The 12,082-nt window shown below is 44.0% G+C and overlaps 1 protein-coding gene across 4 annotated transcripts in view; it reads left to right on the plus strand.

The window, feature by feature from the left end:
- Positions 1-12,082, plus strand: part of FNIP1 (folliculin interacting protein 1) — a 120,005-nt gene that overhangs the window by 51,124 nt on the left and 56,799 nt on the right. For all 4 annotated transcript variants that reach the window (XM_066616340.1, XM_066616342.1, XM_066616343.1 and 1 more), the window contains exon 2: positions 10,715-10,841. In XM_066616340.1, the coding sequence (XP_066472437.1) occupies positions 10,715-10,841 (127 nt within the window). The remainder of the gene's footprint in view (positions 1-10,714; positions 10,842-12,082) is intronic.

A 12,082-nucleotide genomic window follows, 5' to 3' on the forward strand; every position in this document is an offset into this window, starting at 1 on the left:
GTTCCTATCAACATTCTAAAAAGGTGTTAGCATGAAAGGCATGCAGAACAGATAAGCTGGCATCAACTATAAATATCATTTGCGTAGATGCCCTTAAAAATAGTTTCTAAAGTGATTCATCACCAAGCAGTTTTCATAACTTTGGTTAAGATGTTGGAAATTAATAGTCTGATAACTTTCCAGAGAGTCAAGACATCATTGTGCACACGATGCTGATGTAATAACTGCAATTGATTTTTGTTATTGTATTTTTAAAAAATCATACTATCTTCTTATGATACACAGCTTATGGTTAGTTATGTGTGAATAATGTTTTTGTTTCAGAGTACACCAAGTCCCCTACTTAGGAACAGGTTAGGTTCTAGGAGTCTGTACATAAGTCAAAATGTACTTAAAGTTGAAACATCCTGTTCTTGCAGCCCAGGGCTATTGCACCTGTGTGAAAGCACCAATGAAAGACGTAATGAGTGTGAGCAAAAGCGCCACTGCAGCCATCTGTAAATCAGGGATCTAGTCTGTTGTGTTTGGGACAAAATTCACCAAGAGTTCATTTTTGCTGGTTGGATTTAGAGTTGGAGAACCTAGTTGGATTAATCAAGCCCAGAGGTGTCCAAAGTTTTTGGCAGGAGGACCACATTGTCTCTCTGACGCTGTGTCAGGGGATGGGAGGGAGGAGAATTAATTTACATTTAAAATTTGAATAAATTTACATATGTTCACATAAATGAATATATTAAAGATGAACTTATATCAATGAATGAAGGTCTTGCAATAGCTCAAGGCCTATAAAAGGCCTTGCACAAAGCAAGGCTGGCCTTTCCTTTGCTGCCACTACTGCATCACAGACATGAACAACAAGCAGCGGAGGGAGCCCTCATCCCACAGCTAATGTGAGAGGTCAAACAGTCGCCCTCACTCTGAGCCAGGCCAGTGTCGGGCCAGTGTGGGCTCCAACAAAGCTCCAGAGGGCCAGAGGCTCATTGAAGACTGGGGGTTCCCTGAGGGCCGCATTGAGAGGCCTCGGGGGCCGCAAGTGGCCCCAGGGCCGGGGTTTGGGCACCCCTCATCTAGCCTAACATGATGCCATGTGTTGAACAAGTAACCTGGTTGAGGATGCAAAACAGAGAGTCCGTTTCAAGGTCCTGTACACCATAATGAACAGCTCATTTCTGGGTTACTCTCTCCTGGTGTTCCAAAGGACTTGCTGATGATAGAACAATGTCCTTTTCCTTCTTTGGAAAACTGGGGGGGGGGGACAGATGAAGACTGGTTACCCCCTTTTTCAAGCATTCAGGAAGTCTGGAAGCTGCCCTGGATGCCTCCATGCTGAGAGAGGAGAGAGGCTTTTCTGTTTCTTCCTCCATTACAGGACAGCCTCTTAGGACCCCTTGACTTCCCAAATTCAGTCTGAGCCCTCAGTCTTGTATCCTACTCATCATCAACATCACTGGGGTTTTAAACTTTCTTAGGTCTTGTAGGCCTGTGTGGCTTTGCCCTCCTCCCCACCCAGAACTTTTACCTGTCCTCTCCATTGCCCCGGCAACAGAGAAATTTGCACAAGAGGGCTTATGGGAGGCAGGATTTACAGAAGATCTTGCAGCTATAGGCTTGATGGTTGCTCTCCCACCAGTGGAAGGCTTGGCAGCCAGACTCTTGGTGGCAACAGGTCTGGTGGTCATATTTCCCGTGGGTCCAGTGGCCACCATCAGGATGGCAACAGCTCCACTAGTGACACTCCCAGTCACACTTGTTTTGTTTTTAAAAACCTTTTTTACCCACACAATCCATACAGTTTGCCACATTTTAGTCAGTGCTGTCCCTCTTTTTGTCACTATTTGCTACTCTTCTTCTTTCCTTGATGTATAGCATACCTTATGAATGAGCCTGAATACAGCATTATTACAGACGCATTCTTATTTTTAAATGTTTTGTTAAATTTTGATCCAACTGTTACATTCAAGACACAGAATAATGAAGATCGGTAATCCACCTGGTCCTGTATCCCCTCCACCCCTGCAGATGGGCATACTTGGAATGCTTCAGGGTACCTTAAACAGGAATCCCTTTACTTTGCAAATGTGCAGCAACCAGAAGAAAGAGTTTTAATTGCTTACCAAAGGCTTTGTGCTTTTGCAGCCCCATCCCAGTTGGCCTGCAGCTATGTTCAGACAGGCTGAGACTACAGTGATCAGAAGTTCCAATAAACAGAGGAGGGGCTGAACAACAGAAACTGTTAATGTATATACCTGTATGCTTGAATGAATCACCATAACTGAAAAGTAAATATAAAGAAATTAACTGAAAAAATAAATATTGTAGAATGCAGAAGAACTAAGTGGGGTCCCACGTTTTCTGCGTACTTCTGATTACAAGCTATAGGACATTTTGAAATAACATCATATAGCACTATCAGTGCACTTTAAATAGCTGTGCATACACAATCCTGCTCACACATCAGTGCCTTCTATGTCCAGCTCAGGACCAGATGTGACCTTGGTCCTTGACTGTTCAGTCTTCCAAATGGTGTGCCTAATTGGCTGTATATTATAACATTACCCTACAGAAAGGATTCAAGCTTCTGCTTTGTGCACACGGAGCACAAAGGAGCCCACCAGAGGACAGGTGACTCTGGATTTAATTTTGTGCGGTACGCAGGACCTGGTTAGAGATGTAAACGTTACTGAGCCATTGGGGAACAGTGATCATGCTGCGATCCGTTTTGACGTGCACGTTGGGGGAAGAATACCAGGCAAATCTCTAACAAAAACCCTTGACTTCCGACGGGCGGACTTCCCTCAAATGAGGAGGCTGGTTAGAAGGAGGTTGAAAGGGAGGGTAAAAAGAGTCCAGTCTCTCCAGAGTGCATGGAGGCTGCTTAAAACAACAGTAATAGAGGCCCAGCAGAGGTGTATACCGCAAAGAAAGAAGGGTTCCACTAAATCCAGGAGAGTGCCCGCATGGCTAACCAGCCAAGTTAGAGAGGCTGTGAAGGGCAAGGAAGCTTCCTTCCGTAAATGGAAGTCTTTCCCTAATGAAGAGAATAAAAAGGAACATAAACTGTGGCAAAAGAAATGTAAGAAGGTGATAGGGGAGGCCAAGCGAGACTATGAGGAACGCATGGCCAGCAACATTAAGGGGAATAATAAAAGCTTCTTCAAATATGTTAGAAGCAGGAAACCCGCCAGAGAAGCGGTTGGCCCTCTGGATGGTGAGGGAGGGAAAGGGGAGATAAAAGGAGACTTAGAGATGGCAGAGAAATTAAATGAGTTCTTTGCATCTGTCTTCACGGCAGAAGACCTCGGGCAGATACCGCTGCCCGAACGGCCCCTCCTAACCGAGGAGTTAAGTCAGATGGAGGTTAAAAGAGAAGATGTTTCAGACCTCATTGATAAATTAAAGATCAATAAGTCACCGGGCCCTGATGGCATACACCCAAGGGTTATTAAGGAATTGAAGAATGAAGTTGCAGATCTCTTGACTAAGGTATGCAACTTGTCCCTCAAAACGGCCACGGTACCAGAAGATTGGAGGATAGCAAATGTCACGCCTATTTTTAAAAAGGGAAAGAGGGGGGACCCGGGAAACTATAGGCCGGTCAGCCTAACATCTATACCGGGTAAGATGGTGGAATGCCTCATCAAAGATAGGATCTCAAAACACATAGACGAACAGGCCTTGCTGAGGGAGAGTCAGCATGGCTTCTATAAGGGTAAGTCTTGCCTCACAAACCTTATAGAATTCTTTGAAAAGGTCAACAGGCATGTGGATGCGGGAGAACCCGTGGACATTATATATCTGGACTTTCAGAAGGCGTTTGACACGGTCCCTCACCAAAGGCTACTGAAAAAACTCCACAGTCAGGGAATTAGAGGACAGGTCCTCTCCTGGATTGAGAACTGGTTGGAGGCCAGGAAGCAGAGAGTGGGTGTCAATGGGCAATTTTCACAATGGAGAGAGGTGAAAAGCGGTGTGCCCCAAGGATCTGTCCTGGGACCGGTGCTTTTCAACCTCTTCATAAATGACCTGGAGACAGGGTTGAGCAGTGAAGTGGCTAAGTTTGCAGATGACACCAAACTTTTCCGAGTGGTAAAGACCAGAAGTGATTGTGAGGAGCTCCAGAAGGATCTCTCCAGACTGGCAGAATGGGCAGCAAAATGGCAGATGCGCTTCAATGTCGGTAAGTGTAAAGTCATGCACATTGGGGCAAAAAATCAAAACTTTAGATATAGGCTGATGGGTTCTGAGCTGTCTGTGACAGATCAGGAGAGAGATCTTGGGGTGGTGGTGGACAGGTCAATGAAAGTGTCGACCCAATGTGCGGCGGCAGTGAAGAAGGCCAATTCTATGCTTGGGATCATTAGGAAGGGTATTGAGAACAAAACGGTTAGTATTATAATGCCGTTGTACAAATCTATGGTAAGGCCACACCTGGAGTATTGTGTCCAGTTCTGGTCGCCGCATCTCAAAAAAGACATAGTGGAAATGGAAAAGGTGCAAAAGAGAGCGACTAAGATGATTACGGGGCTGGGGCACCTTCCTTATGAGGAAAGGCTACGGCGTTTGGGCCTCTTCAGCCTAGAAAAGAGACGCTTGAGGGGGGACATGATTGAGACATACAAAATTATGCAGGGGATGGACAGAGTGGATAGGGAGATGCTCTTTACACTCTCACATAATACCAGAACCAGGGGACATCCACTAAAATTGAGTGTTGGGCGGGTTAGGACAGACATAAGAAAATATTTCTTTACTCAGCGCGTGGTCGGTCTGTGGAACTCCTTGCCACAGGATGTGGTGCTGGCGTCTAGCCTAGACGCCTTTAAAAGGGGATTGGACGAGTTTCTGGAGGAAAAATCCATTATGGGGTACAAGCCATGATGTGTATGCGCAACCTCCTGATTTTAGGAATGGGTTAAGTCAGAATGCCAGATGTAGGGGAGGGCACCAGGATGAGGTCTCTTGTTACCTGGTGTGCTCCCTGGGGCATTTGGTGGGCTGCTGTGAGATACAGGAAGCTGGACTAGATGGGCCTATGGCCTGATCCAGTGGGGCTGTTCTTATGTTCTTATGTTCTTATGTTCACAGGTTTGATTAGTGTTCCTCAGGGAATAGTTTCATGATGGGTCCTTTTGATATATTTCAGCAACATCCAAGTATATTTTGTCATGCCAATAAAGCATCTTTGAAATGGGAAGACATGCTTCATGTAATTAATGAAAGAGTCTTTCGAAGAGAATGGCTCTTCAACAATAGAAACAAGCATTTCCCCTCCTTCTGAGGTCTCAGATCTTTCCTTGCATTTCATAAGGTAACTTTTTCTATATCAGCAGTGGCGAACTTCTTTAGCATCGGAGGCCCAAGCAACTTAGGAGAAGAAGCTCTCCCCCTTTTGTTCTCTAAGCTTCCGAATAGTTTGGCAAGGGTAGCCACCAGCTCAGCTCAAAATGAGGCAACACCACAGAGGCTTCTGTAAGTGATGCAACTTTTCACTCCAGCCTTGTGTGAAAAGTAGCAAGATACTCCCTGTAGGCGATTGGTTGGACATCTCTGGCCTATCTAATAAGTCATTCTCCATTCTAAACATCCAGAATGTGTAACTGATAGAAATAGACCAGGATTGATCTAGTGGAAGAACATACTTTGAATGACATCAGAGAAAACTATGAATTGTCTCTTATTTTGCATCTCTGGGGTTTGTAAAGATGTGTGTGCTACATAGCCAGTATGGTTTGAATACATCTTTGCAAAATGTAGTTACTAGCAATGAAATATGTGTTTCATTTAAAACTGTACAATGGAGGAAATAATTTTTAAAAATGACAGTTTGATGGACAGCCCAGTCCTAGACTGTGCTGGAATTCAGAATGGCATTGGGGCTGCCTGCGGCTCTTCCCAGGGCAAGAGGAATTAATTCCCCTTAGCCCAGGTAATGTTGCAGTAGACCCAATGAGACTACTTGGATCTGTGCCACCTAAAGAGGTGGCGCAGATCCAAGTAGCCCAGAGCTGCTCTGGGTCACTCGGTACGAGGGTTAGGATATGGCACAAGTGCCCTATCCTGGCCCCACCCACCCCCACTCAGCTGCAGCTCGCCTGCCGCCCACCCTCCCCCATTCCATAACAGCTTCTTCCCGCCCTCGCCAAGCCCCCATGCCAGCCTGACTTGGCCGACTTGGCCTTACCTCCTCGCGTGGTGGCACAAAAGTGCTTTACAGTGGCACATCCGAGGGTTGGGATTGCACCCTAATTCAATCATCTTGAATGGTGGATTAGTTCTCATAAGGATTAATTGAGTCGTGACCAGATATAGTACATTAACATAACTAGGGCTTACCTGAGTATTGCATAATTACTTTTTACTTATTCCACTATTTTTATACCCTCCTCCCAATTGTAGACAGTGAAGAAAATAAGAATTCTTTCCTGCCTAAAATATATTCCTGTATATTTAGTGGAAATGGAAAAGGTGCAGAAGAGAGCAACCAAAATGTTTAGTGGGCTGTGGCATCTCCCTTACAACGAAAGGCTGCAAACGTTGGGGCTCTTCAGTCTAGAAAGAAGGCACCTGAGAAAGGACACGATGGGCAGCCTGATCCTATGCCAGAACAGTACTGGTGGCCCATATGCTGCCTCGGCGACAGCTGTTGCTAAAGTACTGTAAGACACTTCATGGTGGCTGGGAGACGACTGTCACCAGCAGAGGAGACAGCGCCAGTGGGTGCTGGGCCTCAGTGCTGGCAGGACAACCAGCAGGAGCTGCCAATGGAAAGTTCCCCACCATGCAACTGGGGGAAAGCGGGGGGTGAAACTGGACAGGGGAGGCTGGCATGGGTGGCAGTTCAGGTTCTGGAAGGGATGGGGACAGGAGCAGAGGCTGTTGCCAAATCCTGTCAGGTCTGTATCAGCCCGATGGAGGTCTCCTTGGTTCTGCACCAGCTAACTAGCTTCAAGTAAAACCATCGGGGCTGTACATGGAGTAAGGGAACCAAAGTTCCTCTGGCTGCTTCCCCGGCCCCGCAGGATACAGCAGCAGCTGTTTTGTCACCACTGTGCCATGGCATGGTGGCTGGGGATAAGGTTGGACCCTGAGACACATAAAATTAGGCACGAAATGGACCGAGGAAACTTCTTTTCTTTCTTGCACAAAACAAAAACCAAGGGGCATCTGTTAAAATTGACTGGTGGGACAGTTAGAATAGACTGGTGGAACTCTTTGCTACAGGATGTTGTGATGGCACCTCACTTAGTTACCTTTAAAAGGGGATTGGACAGATATCCATCACAAGTACCAAGCCATGATGACTACAGTATAATCCAGGCTTTAGAGGCAGCCTGTCTCTGAATGCCAGATGCAAGGGAGTGAGAACAAGATATGGGCATCTTGTTGTCTTGTATGTTCCCAGAGGCATCTGATAGACCACTGTGAGATACAGGAAGCTGGACTAGAGGAGCACTTGGCCTGCTCCAGCTAGGCTCTGATGTTCATTTTAGGATCTTTTTATTTGCTTTTGAGCTTGAACCACAACCTGGGATGTTTTTAAGCTTTCCTGGAAACAGGGGATTAAATGTACAGGATGAGGCTTTTTTAAGGGAAGCTCATCATTCTCAGAGACTCACAGAAGGGGAATATTATTTTTTTAATTCACAGCTCCAGGATATTATGAAAAGGTTGAAAATTCTGTGCAGTAAAGTCTTTTAAAAAATAAATCTCTTTAATAACAAATGTTGGCTGATGAATGTGCAATACTTTCAGATGAAGCACTTTCCTAAATCTCATCTTTGCAAAAAAAAAGAGTATAATTTGGCTGTTGAATGGCTGTATGTATGTGTGTGCTTTGAATCTGAGTGTATATTCAGCAACTGTCCTACTGAACCCCTTGCTTGTGCTTCTTCAGTTTCTTTGAATTCCTGCGACTCTTTTGAAGCTGCCAAAAATGTTTTGGGAATACTAGAACCGCGCTATTGAGCCATGTTACATAATACCGGTAACGCTTAGATGGGACGAAGATGACCATGAAATATAATTTATAGCATACACTGTATCCTTCAAATAAAATAGTTAAAATAGCTTGTGCACAGATGGAGGAGTAAACAGGTTCATCTTACCTTGATCAAACATGTTGTCAAACACGGCAGGATTTTTATATTTAGCTCACTCTCCTCTTAGTGGGTAATCTGCTCTTGGAGCTTTTTATAAGCAGACTTTCTTTAAGATCTGGAACAGGTTCTGCTCCTCATTGCCAAGCAACTGTCAAAGTCGAATGTCAAAATACTCATAAATGGAAGTCCTGCTTTTAATGCGGACATTAGGTGAAGGAAAGCTCATTGTAGGGAATTAATTAAATGATGCACCTTCTGGGGCGGGAGGTAAGCAGTTTAATAACAAAACAGTAAAATATATTTGTTTAATACAAGAGCAGAGAAAACCACATTTTAATGAGTAGCTTAATATTTTCGAATAGTATTTAGGCCAATCTTAGTGGATTCTTCAATATTTGAAATCAGGTTAGGAGTGGTTTTGTATTTCTCTCAGCCAAATGCAACTGCTCTCACAAAATGTAGTGAAAATAGATTGCCACAATCTATCTGTCCACAGGTGCTTTTTGTCTATAAAATTGCTCAAGCTTTGCGTTAGCAGGCTACATTTTGCAAGAGACAATGCAGCAAGTAATAAAGTACAGAATATTCTTGTATAATGTGGTATGTTGAAAATGGTATCTCAGGTAGTCAACCAAGCAATATAGAGAGAGATTGTAGTATGTCAGTTTGGGAACTGAAATCCGGGGCGTGTGTGTATGCTTGCTGCACTATCCTTACGCAAAATTAATTCACGAATGGTAGCCCAATCCTATCCCCTGTCTGCCTATCTCACGCAGCATGGTTGACAGAGCATATGCTGTGTGCGTGGCGGTGAGGAGGTGACCAGACAGCCCAGGAGAAGTAAGTAAAATTCTATGTACTTACCTCCCCATAGGCCATAAAACCTGCCTGGTCTAAATATATATTCAGTCGGCCTGCATCATATGTGAGGGTTACATTCCGAAGTTGACATGTAAAGCCAAAATCACATATACAGGTGGAGCCTGTTTATACGCTGATTTTATATCATGGATCTGGCTCAACGCAGGTCTCCTGATCCAGACTTGGCCCCACCTGAACCCTCTGAAAGTGACCGGAGCTGTGGTTTCTGGAGGGAAACTAGAAGTGACTTTGTTAATGCCTTATAAGGCATTAGGAGGCCCAGGGAAGCCCTCTGGAAACCAGAAGTAATGTTTCTTGGGCCTTCTCACCCATTTTGAAGCCCGTAGAGCCTTCAGAAAGCCCTCCGGAGCAACTGAAGCACAGCTCCAGTCACCTTTTGGAGGCTTTATAGGGGCTGCAGTTTTTTGGGATCCACAGGGAGTTTTTTTTAGTTCTTACTATGATCACTTGTTTTCTCTACTTTTTGCTCTGTACACACAATAGTATTTTTAAATATATATTTATGTATGTGCAGCAAACCTCTGTTCTCCCTTATATACAACTTGTTTTATTGTTGTGAGTTCACAATTCAACTTCTATAGTTTATGCACATTTTGTCATTCATTTGAAAATTGCATTAGCATGTCATGTTAGCATGCTGTATAAACCTAGTTTACACTCAGAGGGTAACTCTGGGCTGTATCACTTTCATTCATAGGTGGAAAGTTGCATGACTGAAATCTCTACCATACAAAATTTTCCATCCACTAAGAAAACTAGATGTCTGGGAGGAGAGTTCTAGCCTAGTTTTCTCCCTGACATGTGCATTTCTGCTTGCTAGTTTTCTTACCCAGAGGGAAAAGGATGAGGTGACAGTACTAAAAAGTTAAATTTCAATGGTGTGCCTACACTGTCGCAAATTTTGCATAAACCTGCCAGTGTCTGCATTGTATTCCGTGATCTGCCATTCTGGGCCCCATATAGCTTTAATGCTGTTGATTTATTAACCATAAGAGATAGGAAGCAAAACGAGTTTGTGCCCTCCCTGCATTTGCTGGTGCAGATTTCCCTTTCTTTCTCATATTGGCTTCAACCTTGTCTTAGTCAGAGTTATATCTGCTCTGACGCTACCCACAGGTAAGAGATCAGCCGTGCTATGTGTCAGCAGGCCTTTTTTGAAACACCACTGCTCATTGCTCAGGAGGGCGAGCTCTTCTCCTCAATGGGGTTTGCACAGAACTTCCTGGTGGACTCTTAGAAATGTGGAGATTAAATCTATTGCAGGGATTTATTAGTCATGGTGATCTCATGGTTGTTATAAATTCTTTGTGGGGAGGTATCAGCCATAATAAGAGGAGACAAGCCAAAACCTTCTGTATCTTTCCATTTCCTTGAAACTTTGCAATGTTGTGATCCGGTAGCTCAATTTTTTCTCTCCTCTAAGTACTTTAGTGCAAGCATTGCAATCATGCTCTTCATTGTATATTGACAAGGGTGGCATGTATCTTTGATAATAAATTATTTCTACAGTGATACCAACCAAAATATTGCCACACCCATTTCTAGCATTGTGCAGATTGGACCAGGTGTTTTTTGGCTTTTTGTGTAGGCATGGAACAGATTGAAAATGTGTCAGAAATATATGTTGTCGGTCTCTGATGTTGCCTTTGAATAGAATAAGGGTATTGATTTATACATAAATTATGAAAATATCAGTGATAAGTGACCCATTCTCTCTCTCTTTTCTATGATAGCTGGCCATTACCAGAATTTGATCCAAGTCAGATCCGACTAATTGTATACCAGGACTGTGAAAGAAGGGGGCGAAATGTCTTGTTTGACTCGAGTGCTAAGAAAAGAATCGAAGATGCACCAGTGTCGGTGAGCATTGTTAACTAACATTTGATTATAGTATGTATGTGTTCTTTCCAGTGTGTCACAAGATTAAAACATGGAAGCCTCAGCAATAAATTCTTTGCATTGTTAGTCACACTTCAAAGAGAGATGTTGATTGTTCTAGATGTAACTGCTTTGTGAATGGTTTTTTTGTTGAAAAGTGGTATATAAATATTCTTATTATTAATAATAATATGCAAAAAGCAAAAGCAATAGGACTTCTAACATTCCTTGTAATAGCTTAACTACTATAGTACTGTTTTCTATTTAACTTAGGGCGCAATCCTAACCAACTGTCCAATACTGGCATAGCTGTGCCAGTGGGGCATGTGCTGCATCCTGCAGTTGGGGGGCAGTCACAGAGCCCTCCTCAAGGTAAGGCAATATCTGTTCCCTTACCTTGGAGTTGCATTGCCCTTACCTTGGTGCTGGAAGGTTGGTTAGGATTGCATCCTTAGCCTTTTAGTACCTCATATTTTCTTTCAGAGAAATTTTGTCTGTTTGCTTTACTGGTCCCCTAGATGATGTACAGGCTTTTCTGGTTTATTTCTATTCCTCTCTTGTGGCAAGCAAGGATGAAATCAAGTTTCAATATTAGAAGGACACCATATCTCAAAAAGCATGTATGCTTAACAGTAGGTGTGCCAGAATCCAAGTTCTTTTCAGTACAGTTGCTTGGTCATGAGCCATACACACATGTGTTCTCTCTCTCTCTCTCTCTCTCTCTCTCTCTCTCCATCCATCTCTGTTTTCTTCTTTTTTCTTCCATTATTTGAGATTTATGGCCCAATCCTAATAGGGCCTTATGCTGCTAGAACTAGTGTTCCAGCTGCATACATCCTTTATGACACTCCATTCAGCATGTCCTAGCTGCCATCACAAGCGTCGAGCAGCTGGGTTTGCATGCCAGTGGATAGGGAAGGATCCCCAGCACTAGTAAATTAGTGGGGGTGGAGCAAGAGGGAGGCAGGGAGAGGGAGGAATGGGGCAAAGATTGGCGGGAGGGAAGAAGGTAGATCAAGGCAGAAGAGGAGGCGGTATTGGTGGCAGCAGCATCAGTGATAGCCTATCTCCCTTCCTGCCCTTGATCCACCTTCCTGGGTCCAGCTGTATTGCTGGTGCAGGTCCAAGGAGATCAAGAGGGATGATGAGGGCTTACCTCAGGGCAAGGGAACAAATGTTTCCTTACTTCAAGGAGACTGCTACAGCCTGATGCTCCCTCATGG

Source organism: Tiliqua scincoides, chromosome 2 (assembly GCF_035046505.1).
Source record: "Tiliqua scincoides isolate rTilSci1 chromosome 2, rTilSci1.hap2, whole genome shotgun sequence".
NCBI lineage: Eukaryota > Metazoa > Chordata > Lepidosauria > Squamata > Scincidae > Tiliqua > Tiliqua scincoides.